Source organism: Drosophila persimilis, unplaced genomic scaffold, assembly GCF_003286085.1.
Source record: "Drosophila persimilis strain 14011-0111.01,24,50 unplaced genomic scaffold, DperRS2 tig00000804-arrow-arrow-pilon, whole genome shotgun sequence".
NCBI classification, from domain to species: domain Eukaryota; kingdom Metazoa; phylum Arthropoda; class Insecta; order Diptera; family Drosophilidae; genus Drosophila; species Drosophila persimilis.
The window spans coordinates 1,043,508-1,057,227 of record NW_020825356.1 but is presented as its reverse complement, the minus strand read 5'-3'; the positions used below and the strand labels follow the sequence as shown (position 1 = coordinate 1,057,227).

Sequence of the window (13,720 nt, the reverse complement as noted above, 5' to 3'; positions counted from 1 at the left end):
TCGTTTGTCTGTCAGTTTAGTCGCCACCTTGCGGAAAACTGGCGAATCTGCCGATAGACTCGAATATCAGAATGAACGCTATGCCTGATATCGATATTAAATGCCCCGTGCAGCTGTCTGTAAAAAACTAGCCCCCTTGATTAAAAAAATGTTTCTAAATAAATTAATGAAATTAGTAATGTTTTTTACATATAGTACGAACTGAAAATTCGATTTGAAAAATATCCAATCGACCTATAGCAAAGTAGGCGAATGAATGAAGGCTGTAGCTTATTATTCATATCTATATTAAATTTGTTCCTAATGATGCAGTTTTACAATCTGAATTATTTATACAAGGCACAAACGAAATTTAAATAGGTTTCTAACAATGGAATCATAAGTAAAATGGTCATATTCCACTGCACTTCAGCTTAATGCAGTGAGACCAGATATAAAAACGTTATTAGAAAAAGAAAACAGTGTAAACGATATATGCTTCATGGCCATTCATTCCAAACAATTATTTTAGTATTTTTAGTCGATTTGTTGGCTGCAAAAAAAACAAACTTCAAGGTAATAAGATAGATTAAATAATCAGATTAGATTAATCTAAATCATCTCTGAGTGTGGGGAACCATTTTCACTGACATTTACACCACCTATCGATAGAATTCGTGCTAATACTTCAAAAATTTTAGGTATTGTGTAATTGAGTTCGAGATCTGATAGGTGCGTGTGCTCCCAGAAAAATTTTACAAGTCATCCACATATTAAAATAGTTAATCTAATGATTTATGATTTATTTTAATGATTACATCTATATTTCCTTCTCTTTCCTTAGCCATAATTTTAACGCGCCAAGATTTGATTTTTGATCTGTTTGTTGTTGTTGCTACTAGTGGTGATACTTCAAACGATAAGCAGGGCAGGGTTGAAATACTCGGGAAATCGAAGAAACAACTGAATTTGCACCATAACTCAACTTTTTCCACCACTAGGCCCCTATGCCTATCCCATGTAAAAAAAAGAGTGTCGCCCAAAACTCTATATCTCCACCCTAGTGCAAATAAGTGAACCACAAAATTATCGTTTATATGTGTTTTTTAGACTAAATTGATATTGAAGTGTGGTGGAAAAAGACCATTAAGAACCTGCATAGCGACCCCCCCAGTTAATATATCGAAACATTCGTATCGATAGTATATTAGTATCCTTTGCAACCATGGTTTTTTCAGCCTTAGTTTAAATTATATTCGGGCATTTCGGCAGTTTTTCATATATATTGTTAAACAAATTCCAGTTTAAAGATATGCTAAATTGAATTCGCAAATTGTAAAGTTTTACGCGGAACGTGCAACACAAACCACCAACGCAAAACACAAAACCAGATATATCGACAGACAAAGCTACGCTACGGTTGTATGAGTCAAAGTGCGCTGAGCTCGAACCAGCCAGAGAAGTACGCGAGCGATTTTTTTTTCGCATTTCAGTTTTGGTGTCGGTTAACTGCGCGAAACAACCCCGTCGTTTTTGTCGTGTTTTGTTGAGCGTCCCAATGACTCGAATTTAAAAAAAAAATAATTTAGCCACAGTTACTGCCTGTGGTTCTGTGCATTGTAGCATTCTGTGTTCTGCGACTACGAATTCGACAGATACGTAAGCGATAGCGAAAGTGAGCGTCCATTTCTTTTGTGCAGCACTCTAGCGCGGGTTTTCAATTGTTCGGGTGGCACGCCGCGGTCGGTCAGGCTGAAAGGTAAGTCATCCCCTCCGGGAAATACAAATTTCGCATAATGATCTTGAAAACTACGATTTTTCGCTAAATCCAATGCATCTGAACTTGTGCTGGCTTAGCCATTCGCGCGAGCTCTCACCCATGCACACACGTACATATAGTTTAATACATGTCTGTTTGACAGAGCAATGCTGCGGTTGTTTCAGCCAAAGTACGCACACCCTCGATGAATGCCCTGCAAACGTTTTAGAGTTTCCGTTTAACACTTATATTTTCCCCCTGGGTAATCCAGATTGTTGCAGTGGATATATGCAGATAAGCAGGATATTAACGCATCGCTTTTTTCTTTTTCTCTTTTGTCTCATAGTGTTACTCATAGTATTACTGTTTGAGACGGCAATATTCGTTTAAACTAGCACACTGGAGAAGTTAAATAAACGCACCCAGCTCATACGGGACAAAATGGTGTTGGCTGAGCGCAACACCACGGATGTGGTGCGAAACGGACGTCGGTCGCGTGGACCCAGCCCCAACACGAATACAACTGGTGGTGTCGCCTCAAACGCAAGCCTAGTTGTCGGCGGCGGTGGTAACCCCACAAATCCCACATCCAATGAGAAGGCCTCAACGACCGTACCGGGTGCGGGCACGCCGGAGAGCTCAGACGACGACAACTGTAAGTACTTACACTTAGCCCAACGAATGAGCAATTCAGCAAGTTAACTGCTTCTCCTCTCTTCTGCAAAATCCTAGCCACAAAGCGCAACGGCAAATCAAAGACCAAGCAGTCCGAGTATGAAGGTAAGTCAGATCCTTGCTTCTCTGTCGCCTCTCATGCTGAATATTTTGTTGCAGAAAAAATTCGCGTAGGACGCGACTATCAGGCCGTTTGTCCACCGCTTGTCGCCGAAGTGGAGCGCCGCCCAGAACAAATGAACGAACGCGCCCTCTTGGTCTGGTCGCCGACAAAGGAGATACCAGACCTAAAACGTACGTTGCATAGCAGGCTCGGCGGCATAACAATACCCAATCCAGAAGCTTCTGTGAATCAACATTTGACCGATTGACCTCTGCATTTGTATACTCGATAAATTGATAGATTTGCTCTCTTGTACGCGGTGTTGTTATGTCATGCCCACCCCCTGTTTATGTCCTGGTGCTTAGTCAATTATTAATGTGAAATCCCGACGACATGCAGTCGAGGAATACATTTCAGTGGCGAAAGAGAAGTACGGATACAACGGTGAACAGGCTCTGGGCATGCTCTTCTGGCACAAACACGACTTGGAGCGGGCCGTAATGGATCTGGCTAACTTCACACCATTTCCTGATGAGTGGACCATTGAGGACAAAGTCCTATTTGAACAGGCGTTTCAGTTTCATGGGAAAAGCTTCCATCGCATACGTCAAATGGTAAGTAATCTCTGCCGCGGTGAAATGTGAGCCTAACTTAGTTTCCTCCTCCCCCCACCCACCAACCCATCGAACAGCTACCGGACAAATCAATCGCCAGTTTGGTTAAATACTATTACTCGTGGAAGAAGACGCGTCATCGTAGCAGCGCCATGGATCGACAGGAAAAGGCCATAAAGGTTTCTGTCAAGGATGGCTCCGAGAACGGCAGTGAAGTGGGCAGCAATGAGGAGTCTGACAACGATGATAAGGTAATTATTGGGCAGAAAGCTGCCTTTTGTGTAACGATATTAGTGTAAAGATCCTTCCCTTCTATCTCATATCCATACATATGTACAAAAGCTCTCGAACAGATATAAACGCTCCACTCATCCACTCAAACAACACACACACACACACACACATACATAAAGTGAAAGAAGACGGCACCTCCCTTCCGCCACCCCCCATGAGCCCAGTAAATTATGTCTGACAAAAAAACACAGCCATTTGTGTGTGTAGCGCGCTCGCATTTTGAAAGAACTAGAAATCTTTTCCCTAAGACAATAGAATAGATACTTACATATTTCATAGCTGCGACTGACCTTCGAAACCTACAGTTTATCTTTCGTTTTTGCTACTTTTCGAATACAGTTGGGGACCAGCTTTTGGGGACCAACCTTAAGGGTGAGCAGGGTCCTGAACCTGATTGTTTCGTACTGCTACTCCTGTCCGAACTGTTCTTCAAAAAAAATCAAATTTCGTACTTGTATGTGTATTAGTTGGGCCTGTATCTACTGCGGTTCCCAGCTCTTCGCACCCAGCTATGCGGTATACATCGTTACAACGTATGGTTCATTATTCTTTCAGATGATCGCCGTGCCTGCATACATCTCATAAACATTTAACAGAGCATACACACACGCACACACACACACATACACACACATATATATACTAATACTAATGCCAAAACCAATACATTGACCAGCATCTACGAGACTTTAACGTACATTAATGATAATACTTCCTACGCGTACAAAAATGCCAGTCGAGAGCATTGCAGAGTTGACCTGATTGATTGAATGAACTATGATTTTACACATGCTAAATCGAAAGATCAGCGTCACCCTAGACTAAGACAAACAAAAAGAAAATTATTTGTTCGGTTAAAAATTCTTCTTATTTTTTTTTAAATAATGATAAACATAGATTTGTAAATTATTTTGCATGAATTATTAAATTGTGTAAAGACATTGATCGACTTAAACGAACAAAAAAGCTAAATATAAACGTTACAATTAATCCACATACATATGTTAGAATAGTTCGAAGGAAAGAGATATGCATACGCATAGATATACATATTTATATGCACATACATGTGCAGGTTTGGGGTTCGGCTTAGTTGTTGGAAACCAAGGTCCTTTTGGTGTGAAACAATAAAATAAAAGAGGTGCAGATTTGAGCTGAAAGTTGAAAATCAAGTCTTTCGAGAAGTATAAGATACATTTCAGAGCTTATCCCTCTAGATAATACATCCATAGTCTAGTATGGAAAGTGGAAACTTAACTAAAACTTAAAATAGATCTAAATACTCACAACAAACATACGAAATAAAATCCCATCGGGGCTGCCATAGGAACCATCGGCCAAAGATCATATTTTCCACTTTCAGGTCAAGTCTGCCTCCTAAGCCAAACAGAGCCCCAATAGTACACATGTATACTATGTATCGAGGGTTATAGAAAGGTAGGAACGATACTCAATGCACGACCACAAATCACAGCACCCTTATCCCGTATAAGTTAAATGTCTTGTTTTTAAAAAGATTAAAAAAGAAAAGAAAAAGAAAACCGTAAACCAAACTCTTATGCGTGTTTCCTATTTATAGAGATGTCCATGTCCGTGTTTGCCCATTAATTTTACGCTTACGCATTAAACCACACAGAGACCCGAGCATAAATGTTGCATGTACATAAATACATTTGTAATTCGCCATTCGCCATTCACCACTGAATTCCCTGCCTAATCCACTGTGAGCGTTGCCCGGTACGCGTTAGTATGTATTCAAATTATACTTTACTTAAAAAGGTGGAAATTGGGAGTGTTCTACTCTTAAGGAAAATGCAGTACGCCCCTTCCCCTTCCCTCATTCGCAGAAAACACCCAAAGAGAGAGAGAGAGAGAGAGAGAGAGAGAGATACACAATCATCTATTGGTTCACAAACACTCAGACACACACTCAGACACACACACACACACACAGACACACCAATGCAAAAAACAGCGCAATTAGTGCGCCTCATTCTCAATTATTTGGATTTTGATTACTCCTCGGGAGATTGAGGAGCCAGCGCCTCACGTAGAAACAGATATGTTTTTGGAAGGGCTTTGGGCGGGTAGAGCGACCAGTGGCAAGCCGGGACACCGCAACACCGCAGCACCGCAGCACCGCAGCACCGTGCGGACTGCCAATCGAGAAAACCAATCCAGCAATCTGCCCACAGCAAACAATTCAATTACAACCTCTTCTACTTGTTAAGTGTTACCAACTGAACTAAAGCAACAACCCAATACGTTTTTTCTCTTCTCTTTGCATTTACTGTCAATAAATCCAACACACTAAAAAATAAACCCCACAATCCAAACTCAACTCAAAATTGCCCGAAACCGAAAATATATCTTAAAAAAAAAAAAAAAAAAAAAACAATTCGAAAATCAAATCAAAATTATTGATCATAACGTAACGTGTGGGTACCCATTAAATTAATTCCAACAACCGAACAATCGAAACAATCGTTGCTGCGTTGCCTTGCATCCGAAATGAATGAAATCCTTGCCTGGCCTGTGCGCCACCAGACGGGCCACAACAACAATGGCACCACCAACACCAATGCCAACACGAACACCAACAACAGCAACAGTACGAGCAGCAGCTGCATCAGCCACAACAATAACTGCGACAACAATAACGGAGGGAGCAACAGCAGCAACAACAGCAACGACGTGGACGCGGATCAATTGTGCATCTACACGACGAGCGCGCTGGGCGATGATATGCTGGGCTACGGCCTGCCAGCCGAAGGCGCCATCAATGGCATCGGCAGCAACAATGGAAACGGCGAGCCCGGCACCGACGACAATTCGACGCGGCGCGTGGTTGTGGGCGGTTTTTGCAAGACATGCAACGTGGTCTGCCACGTTCTGTACGGTTCGCCCATGGGGCGCATGTGCAAGAGTTGTCATACGCATTGGAGGTAGATATTATGCCATGGATAACTGTATATGTATACTCTACTTTATTTGTATATATACTATCCGCTATAAGTTTTACCAACCATCAAAATAATGCTAAGTTTTTTATCTCTCTCCTCCCTCTCTCTCTCTCTCTCTCTTCTCTCCTCTCCGTTCTCAAAAAATATTGCATTCAATTGAATCTTGTTTATGACAACAATGTGCCCCGCCCCCCGACCAACCCACACACACACACACACACACACACACACACACACACTCATTAACGGTGTTCGTCCCGAATCGCGACCCTGCGATAGACGCACGGGCAATCTTCGTCCAATCTCCGGTCCTGAGAGCAATGTACCCAGACGTTCTACTCACAACAGCGCCGCCACTGCGGCGGCCGACCGCTCCAAGCGCAAACCACCCAAGGGCATGTACATCAATCACGACGATATCACGGCCCTCGCCACCTGCAAGAACCGCAGCGTGTATTTGGCCGAACGCGGTCGCAAGAACAGCGCTTTGATGGCTGAAGTAAGAACAGTGCTAAGCTCTCCCTCCCTGTCCATGCCTGACCCCTGATGCTTGCCTCCACACTCGCCCTCGCCCCTTGCCACTAGGTTAAACTAGGTTTAAAGCAGTTTATCTTATCTAGATATAGTAGGTCGTTAACTTAAGCTAAAGCTGGAACAATGCAAATATCAAGCATCTTTTCGATAAACTAATATAAAATAATCTCGAAAAGTTACAAAAGTGGTCGAAATTCTTTATTCGGCGTATTACACTCGCACGGAGAGAACCAATCCCATAAGGATAATCATGAGAGTGGGGCGCACATCACTGCTTTCACATTCACCAACACGCACATAGATATACTCACCCGATATACATACGTTTACAAGTTAACCAGACCCAACTGTACCTACACATTAGACCCAATGACAATTTTCAATTGAATGCCCCCTGCGCCCTGACCCATTGCAGATACAAAAGAATAGGCAGCATATGGAGCTGTTGGAGAAGGAGTGCGACGCCATCAATGTGGAGGATGTTGTATCGAAGCCAGCGGCAGCGATTTCGGAAGCGCCCACTGCGCAGCCGCGCACCTCGGCTCGTTGGACTTCGGATGAGATCCAGGTGGCGCTCCTGGTCTTGCGCGGCCACGGAAGGAACTATCCGGTGAGTGTGACCTCTTTCGGTCGCGGAAATTAAAAGTCATTCTAAAGATATGCCCTTGTTGAAACTGCAGATGATAGCCAAATACGTGCCCACCAAGACCGAAGCGCATGTCCGTTCCTTCTACCTAAATAATCGGCGCCGATACAATCTCGACCAGATCGTGAAGGAGTATGAGGCTGGCAAGTCTGAAGAGTCAGGTGCTGAAGAGCAGATTGAACAGGTCGAGGATGGATCCGCACCAGCAGCCAGTGCAGGCGACTCGGCGGCCAGAGCCAATTCAGGCTCAGTCAGCAAGCCGTTCGCCGACGCCAGCAACAACGGAAGTAACACCGATCAGGAGTCACAGGCTAAAAAGGAGGAGAAGCCCGAACTGGTAACAGCTTCAGCAAAAAGCGACAGCAGTGATACACCAGTTGTCACTGCCATTGCAATACCCGCCGCGACTGTTAGTTCAGACAGTAGCCTCGTTGCTGGCGCCGCCGGCGACAAGTCTGCTACAATCACCATTTTGGATGAGTCCGATACAGCCACTAACTGGAGCAACGATGTGGCCACCAGCAGCACCAATACCGGCGTTGGCGCCTCATCCTCGTCACTGTCGAGTGCCAGCACTCCACCCGCGCCAATATCGGTTGACCGCAAGGAGCCCGACAGCGAAGAGCTATCCACACCCAATCACAGTTCATGTGACGCAGTCGCTGCTGGAGCGAATGCGGCCGTAAGCACAGGTGTGGCCAATGCCAAACGCGACATCTCCGCCGTGGTAGGTCCCCCGTGCCGCTCCAGTAAAAGCATTTCTTATCGCCACTTCATTTCTTGTATCTGTCCACAGACGTCTGCCGAACAGCCCCCAGCCAAAAAAGTAGCACTCTGCGCCAACGTGGATTCCCTCGGGAAGTGAGGGACCTACGCAGCTCGGTGACGTGTTCACATATGATATATATATATATATATATATACATTTAAATATATACCGATACATACATATATAGCAATCTGTTGTGCAGCCGCCTCGACCTGCACTCAGCTGCGACATCCTGCTCGAGCCGAAACCACTGGTTATTAACACTGTGCTGGCTGGTTACTGGCTACTGGCTACCATGCTGTCAGTCTGGGTGTGGGGGGTATTTCTAATGTTTTTTTTATATTATTGAATTGACTACATTTATTTCGTTTTTGGGACGCATTTACTACATAAAAAGCATCACAGCATGACCTAGACCTAAAGCAATTACATTACATTCGTATTCCGAATTACACTGAAATTGATTGGACAGGTGCAGATATGTGCATACTTGGATTGGAGTTGGATGAATGGGGTCGCACACGTAGATAAAACGATGAACAGTTTTTTACAGAAGTTTCAAAGGTCAAAGATGTATTGTTTAATGGCAGAACGGTTAAAATACTTTCCTATAAACTTATAAGTGCTGACTCGGGGCTGCGCAGACCACGAAAACTAACGAGAAGTGCCCAGGGAAGTTACTACAGAATCTGTGTGTAATATTAATATAATTTTAATACGAGTATAAACGAATTACACAAGTGTAAATTATAAACCTTACTGTCACACTTTTTTTTTGAGCTGTAATTAGCATGTAACGAAGCACTTGGCACAGTCTTGACCACATCAACACACAGCAAGACAGCAACATGGATCTATTCCGAAAGAGATGGGACCGCTGGATCCAGTCTTTCCACATATGAGAACGGCAAAGAGATTGCTCGACTTCAACTGCTATTAGATAAATTACAATATAACTGGACAAAATGTATACAAAAGCGACATCCACTTAAGATCATACAAATAAATACGTTAAACTAAATAAAAAAAAGGTATTCTTTTAACAGAGATCTGCGTGGCTCTACTCAAATGTAATGCATTCGAATTGAATTGAGTGAAGTGAAGTGTGTGTTGCGTTTCACAGCGTTCACCATTCAGTTTTACGAGTTGGAATAAACTAGAAAGAACGGCGAACGGTGGGATTCGGTGTCCGCTTCGGTCGATCTGTTATAATCAGCGATTCAGCTTGCTCATAACTTCGAATTTCTCGCCCAAAACGGACTGAACCTCGGCTAAAGTCTCGGTAATTTTCACTGTGTCAGATCTCTCACCATCCACTTGATTTTCTTGTAGAGCGAACGAGAAAGCAAGACAAATTTGCTGGGTTTTTGGCATTCCTTCTGCGCGTGTGCGTACGTTTCCTTACTTTACACTGAACAAAATAAAACTTAGATATGGCAAGAGGACGTTTTGCGAATGTTACTTGTGCCGAATTTTTGCATATAGCCGAGGGCACGCGAACTCATTTCAGAGACATGCGAACGAACCTTGCTCGGTTGTTAGGGATTCGGGGGATTCGGAACTGACTGCAGGCTCGTAATGCTCGATCGTAATGATCGAACGCATTAAAGGGACATATGTGATCCGCACTCTGTGTAGTCGTTCATGGCTACATGGTTTCTTCCTTTCCTTGCTCACTTTCTGGCTATTTTCAAAGCTCCATAGCTGGGGGAAGTGTGCTGGTTGTGGGCACCACCGAAACTTGAACAGCAAGCAGACGCAGTCGTGTCCTGCGCCACTCTGGTGATTTTCCCGCGCACGCGCTCTCCTCCGGCGGCCTTACCCGTTTGGGTGTTGCCAGACCGATACTGCATCCCCGATCGTGTGCATCGCGCCAGCAACGGGTACATTAGGCATGTGCCTTGTAGGTCCATACATTACAGACATCGTCTTCCCACCTGCATCATGCTTTACCTCATCGGCTTTGACCGGATAAGTTTTCCTTGCTTCCACCGTATTCATATTTTCCATTGACAATTTCTTTTTGGTTCTTCTTCTTCTTTCATTTTTGTATTTCCACAAGCTCTATTGGCCGAGACCCTCTCTGGCCACAAACTGCTATGCCGCTTCCGGTTCATATGAGCGAGTGTGCGCTCGATGGCGGCTGTGCAGTCCAGGCGCCTGACCGGTTGACATCTCGAACTCCCCGCCGACTCCAGTGCACTCGGCCACGATGCCGTGCCTGATCGACGGCGAAATTGTTGGTTCACGCCCAAGCGCTGGGATATATTTAAAGAGCATCACAAACTCCATCACAGAGGACTTATGTACCCTACGCATTGCCAGGACGGAGTCCTATCCAAGCATTATCGAGGCGTATTCGAGACAAACCGAGTCCTATCCAAGCCAGACAGAATCGTATCACAGCAGGACAGAAACCATCGTCATCTTTCGACCTGGCCAACGACAACAAGGACTTTGACTATGGCAATCGAGGGAGGGACTACGCGGGCTACTGGATACTCTAGATAGATCGAGGTAATAAATCTATTGAAAAATCATCCTTGCAACGAATCGGGGAAATCTGACTGGCTGGGGTTGTTTGAGTTCTTACCAAAGGATCAAGGATATTTTTCCAATAACAGGAACCTATGGAACGGCCAGATCGGAGCACAGATAACGGAGAAAACAGAATATATATATGACTAGAGAAGATATCCTTGATTCTTGGTCCTTGATACTTCATTTTCATCTGCTCAAGGATGTCACAACGATCACAGAAGCAGCATCCACTTTTAATTTAGTGGAATTCAAAACCGAGATTTATAGATTTTTTGATACCAAGCGAACAGAAATCAGTAGCAAGCTTTAGCGAATTAAACAAAATTTGTTGCATACTTTTGAGGGATTAAAAAAAGGACAAATTATTTTTCGTGGGTGTGAACCAAAAATTCCGCTGTCGATTAGTGGTCCATGCTGCATTGGACGCAACGCCACATAGTCGACTCAGCGACACAGCAGCGGCATCATGGGTATGGCCCGCAGCAGGACAGCCAGTTGCTGCCACTGTCCAGTCAGGAGCACATCCCCAGGACCTCCCGAGAGGACGAAGAGCAACGGTGGCGAGCGGACTGGAAAGGCGGAGAAAATAGCGTGGGACGCAAGGAAGAGGGCCATGGCAGTGACCCAAAGGCCCAGGCGAAAGGCCACAGGCACGGCATCATGGCCCCGTGCGAAGGAGCCGGCGGGGAGTTGGCGATGTCAGCCGGTCAGGCGCCTGGAGTGGACAGCTGCCATCATCAAGCGCATATTCGCTTATATTAACCAGAAGACCAGAAGCCGGGTGAAGCCACTGGTATTTCTGGCCACCGGAGGGGGTGACACGTTAAAATTAAAGCAAAAGTTAAATACAGAAAATAAATAAATAATAACTGAATAACTTTACCTTGGTGGGATAAGAGGAGGGGATCGCGGCTTAGCAGTTTGTGGCCAGAGAGGATCTCGGCCAAAAGAGCTGGAGGGAATAACAAAATAAAAGAACCCATGAAAATAGTCAACGGAAAAGATGAATAGGGGGAAACATGGAAAACATACCCGGTCAAAGCCGATAAGGTAAAGCATGGTGCAGATGCCGGATAATCTTGTGGATGTATGTAACGCCTAGAAGGAATCGTTTCTGGCTACGCATGTCTCTCTCTCTCACACACACTCTTCGTCGTGCAATGTGTACGCCCTCTGGCGGAGGGGAGCCATACTGACTGAGAATCGGGTAGAAATGTAGAGTCGCGGACGTAGCTGCGACTCACAACGTCGAATTCGAGCAAGTTTCGTTCGCATCCTAAAGGGATTCGACACATACTACAGAGGAATCCAACATTATAGCACACACGGAAATGGGTATCTTGCTTGTACAAAAATCCTGTGTACTCGGCACCCACGACTCACACTAAGGCACACACACTAATACATTTTTCCAGGCTGCTTTCTCGTTCTCTTTACCAGAAAATCTATTAGAGAGTGAACGAGAAAAATAGCGAATTGATTCGGATCTGACACAGTAAAAATGACGGGACTCGCTTCATTCGGTCCGTTTTGGGCGAGAGATTCGAAGCTACGAGAAATCTGAATCGCTGATTTTGTCGGACCGAACGAAGCAAGTCCCGAATCTCACCAAATCGATTCTGTTTCCCGCTCATGCAGGGCTCTAGATATATGTACAATGTTCATACCAACTATAAGAAACAATTTGTATTGAAATTAGTCGAGCCGTTTGAGAGGAGTTGACCCACAAAACACCGTAACACTGTTAGATATATTAGATAAATATAAAATAAATGATTTTTTTTTTTAATTGTATTACTTTTATTATTTCCATTGATGGTGTGTCTGGCATAATTAATTAAAAATTACTTTTGTAGTTTTGTTTTGCTGTTGGTTTTTTCCTATTTAAATATACATACAATATATGGTATATGTACTTTAATTGGTTTCGTGTTTGGACTTAGTTAGTATTACAATTTAATTTAACTGTTTTATGAATTGCTTAGCTAAAAAAAAACCCCTTAGTATAACTAAGTCGACACATCTTGATATAGTTCGAAAGCTTCATAGTTTTTTACGATAGCTTGGTTTGGATTCTTCGGGCCTTATCTCCCTTGATCATCGGGGAGAACGAGAACGAGTTGTGTGATAGTAGAGTGGGCTACTGGGGAGGATTTTCGACCTATTACGACCTACTATGTACGTATGCTGCACGAGCGAGTATTCGATATTTAGTATATAGTAGGCAGGCAATTAAAAATCGTTGAAGAATGGAGAATGAAGTTTCAGTTGGAGCACTGATCACTGATCACTGATCGCTGAGTTAGTAGCAGATTCGATCAGACCATACTTGTCTGCCTCGTGTGGAGTGGAACATACTTAATCCTATCGCTAATGTGTATTGCTATAAATATATATATATATATATATATATACATACATATATGTATATATATTTATTCGTGATTTTCGGTTTACTTTTATTCTTAATAATGTCACGCTAAAATCTCAATACACAATTTAAATAAATTCTATGACTAGTTTCTTATTACAGTATATTCAATTTCTATTTGTTTACCTTCCCGTCTGGTTTCGGCTTACTCGCTTTCCTTCTAAGACATTTAGTGCACAAAAAAACAGGATAATATCAACAAGTCTTATAGGTACATCTAGCACGGAGCTAGAAGTGTAACCGAACGATTTGATCGAACTGCGATCTGACCGGTTTGGTTTTCTTTACGGATCTGTACTCTAGAGCTGGGGCGTAGGGCTGAAAGCTACCGACTGCCGCTCTCTCGTATTTATACTATATACATATATACACAGATATATGCATAGATATAGATAGAAGTATTCACGGATGC

General features: G+C 43.6%; 1 protein-coding gene across 3 annotated transcripts; it reads left to right on the top strand.

Annotated features, from left to right (window-relative positions):
* Positions 1-1,293: 1,293 nt before the first annotated feature.
* Positions 1,294-9,095, top strand: LOC6597680 (REST corepressor). 3 transcript variants are annotated; one of them, XM_026993074.1, is made up of 11 exons: positions 1,294-1,738; positions 2,085-2,393; positions 2,471-2,518; positions 2,573-2,707; positions 2,916-3,130; positions 3,208-3,381; positions 5,972-6,369; positions 6,667-6,886; positions 7,337-7,531; positions 7,602-8,294; positions 8,364-9,095. In XM_026993074.1, the coding sequence occupies exons 2-11, from the start codon at positions 2,180-2,182 to the stop codon at positions 8,430-8,432; spliced, it is 2,361 nt and encodes a 786-aa protein (XP_026848875.1). In that variant the 5' UTR covers positions 1,294-1,738; positions 2,085-2,179; the 3' UTR covers positions 8,433-9,095. The 3 variants fall into 3 exon arrangements, with proteins under 3 accessions (XP_026848875.1, XP_026848876.1, XP_026848877.1); XM_026993075.1 differs by lacking the exons at positions 5,972-6,369; positions 6,667-6,886 and having other exon boundaries at positions 1,298-1,738; XM_026993076.1 differs by lacking the exons at positions 5,972-6,369; positions 6,667-6,886; positions 7,337-7,531; positions 7,602-8,294; positions 8,364-9,095 and adding an exon at positions 3,980-4,977 and having other exon boundaries at positions 1,298-1,738.
* Positions 9,096-13,720: the final 4,625 nt, after the last annotated feature.

Bases quoted from the DNA above. Each gene is read 5' to 3' on its own strand.
- LOC6597680 (XM_026993074.1), top strand. From the start codon at position 2,180: ATGGTGTTGGCTGAGCGCAACACCACGGATGTGGTGCGAAACGGACGT. The intron at 2,394-2,470 runs GTAAGTACTTAC...GCAAAATCCTAG, and splicing joins GAGCTCAGACGACGACAACT to CCACAAAGCGCAACGGCAAA. The intron at 2,519-2,572 runs GTAAGTCAGATC...ATTTTGTTGCAG, and splicing joins CAAGCAGTCCGAGTATGAAG to AAAAAATTCGCGTAGGACGC.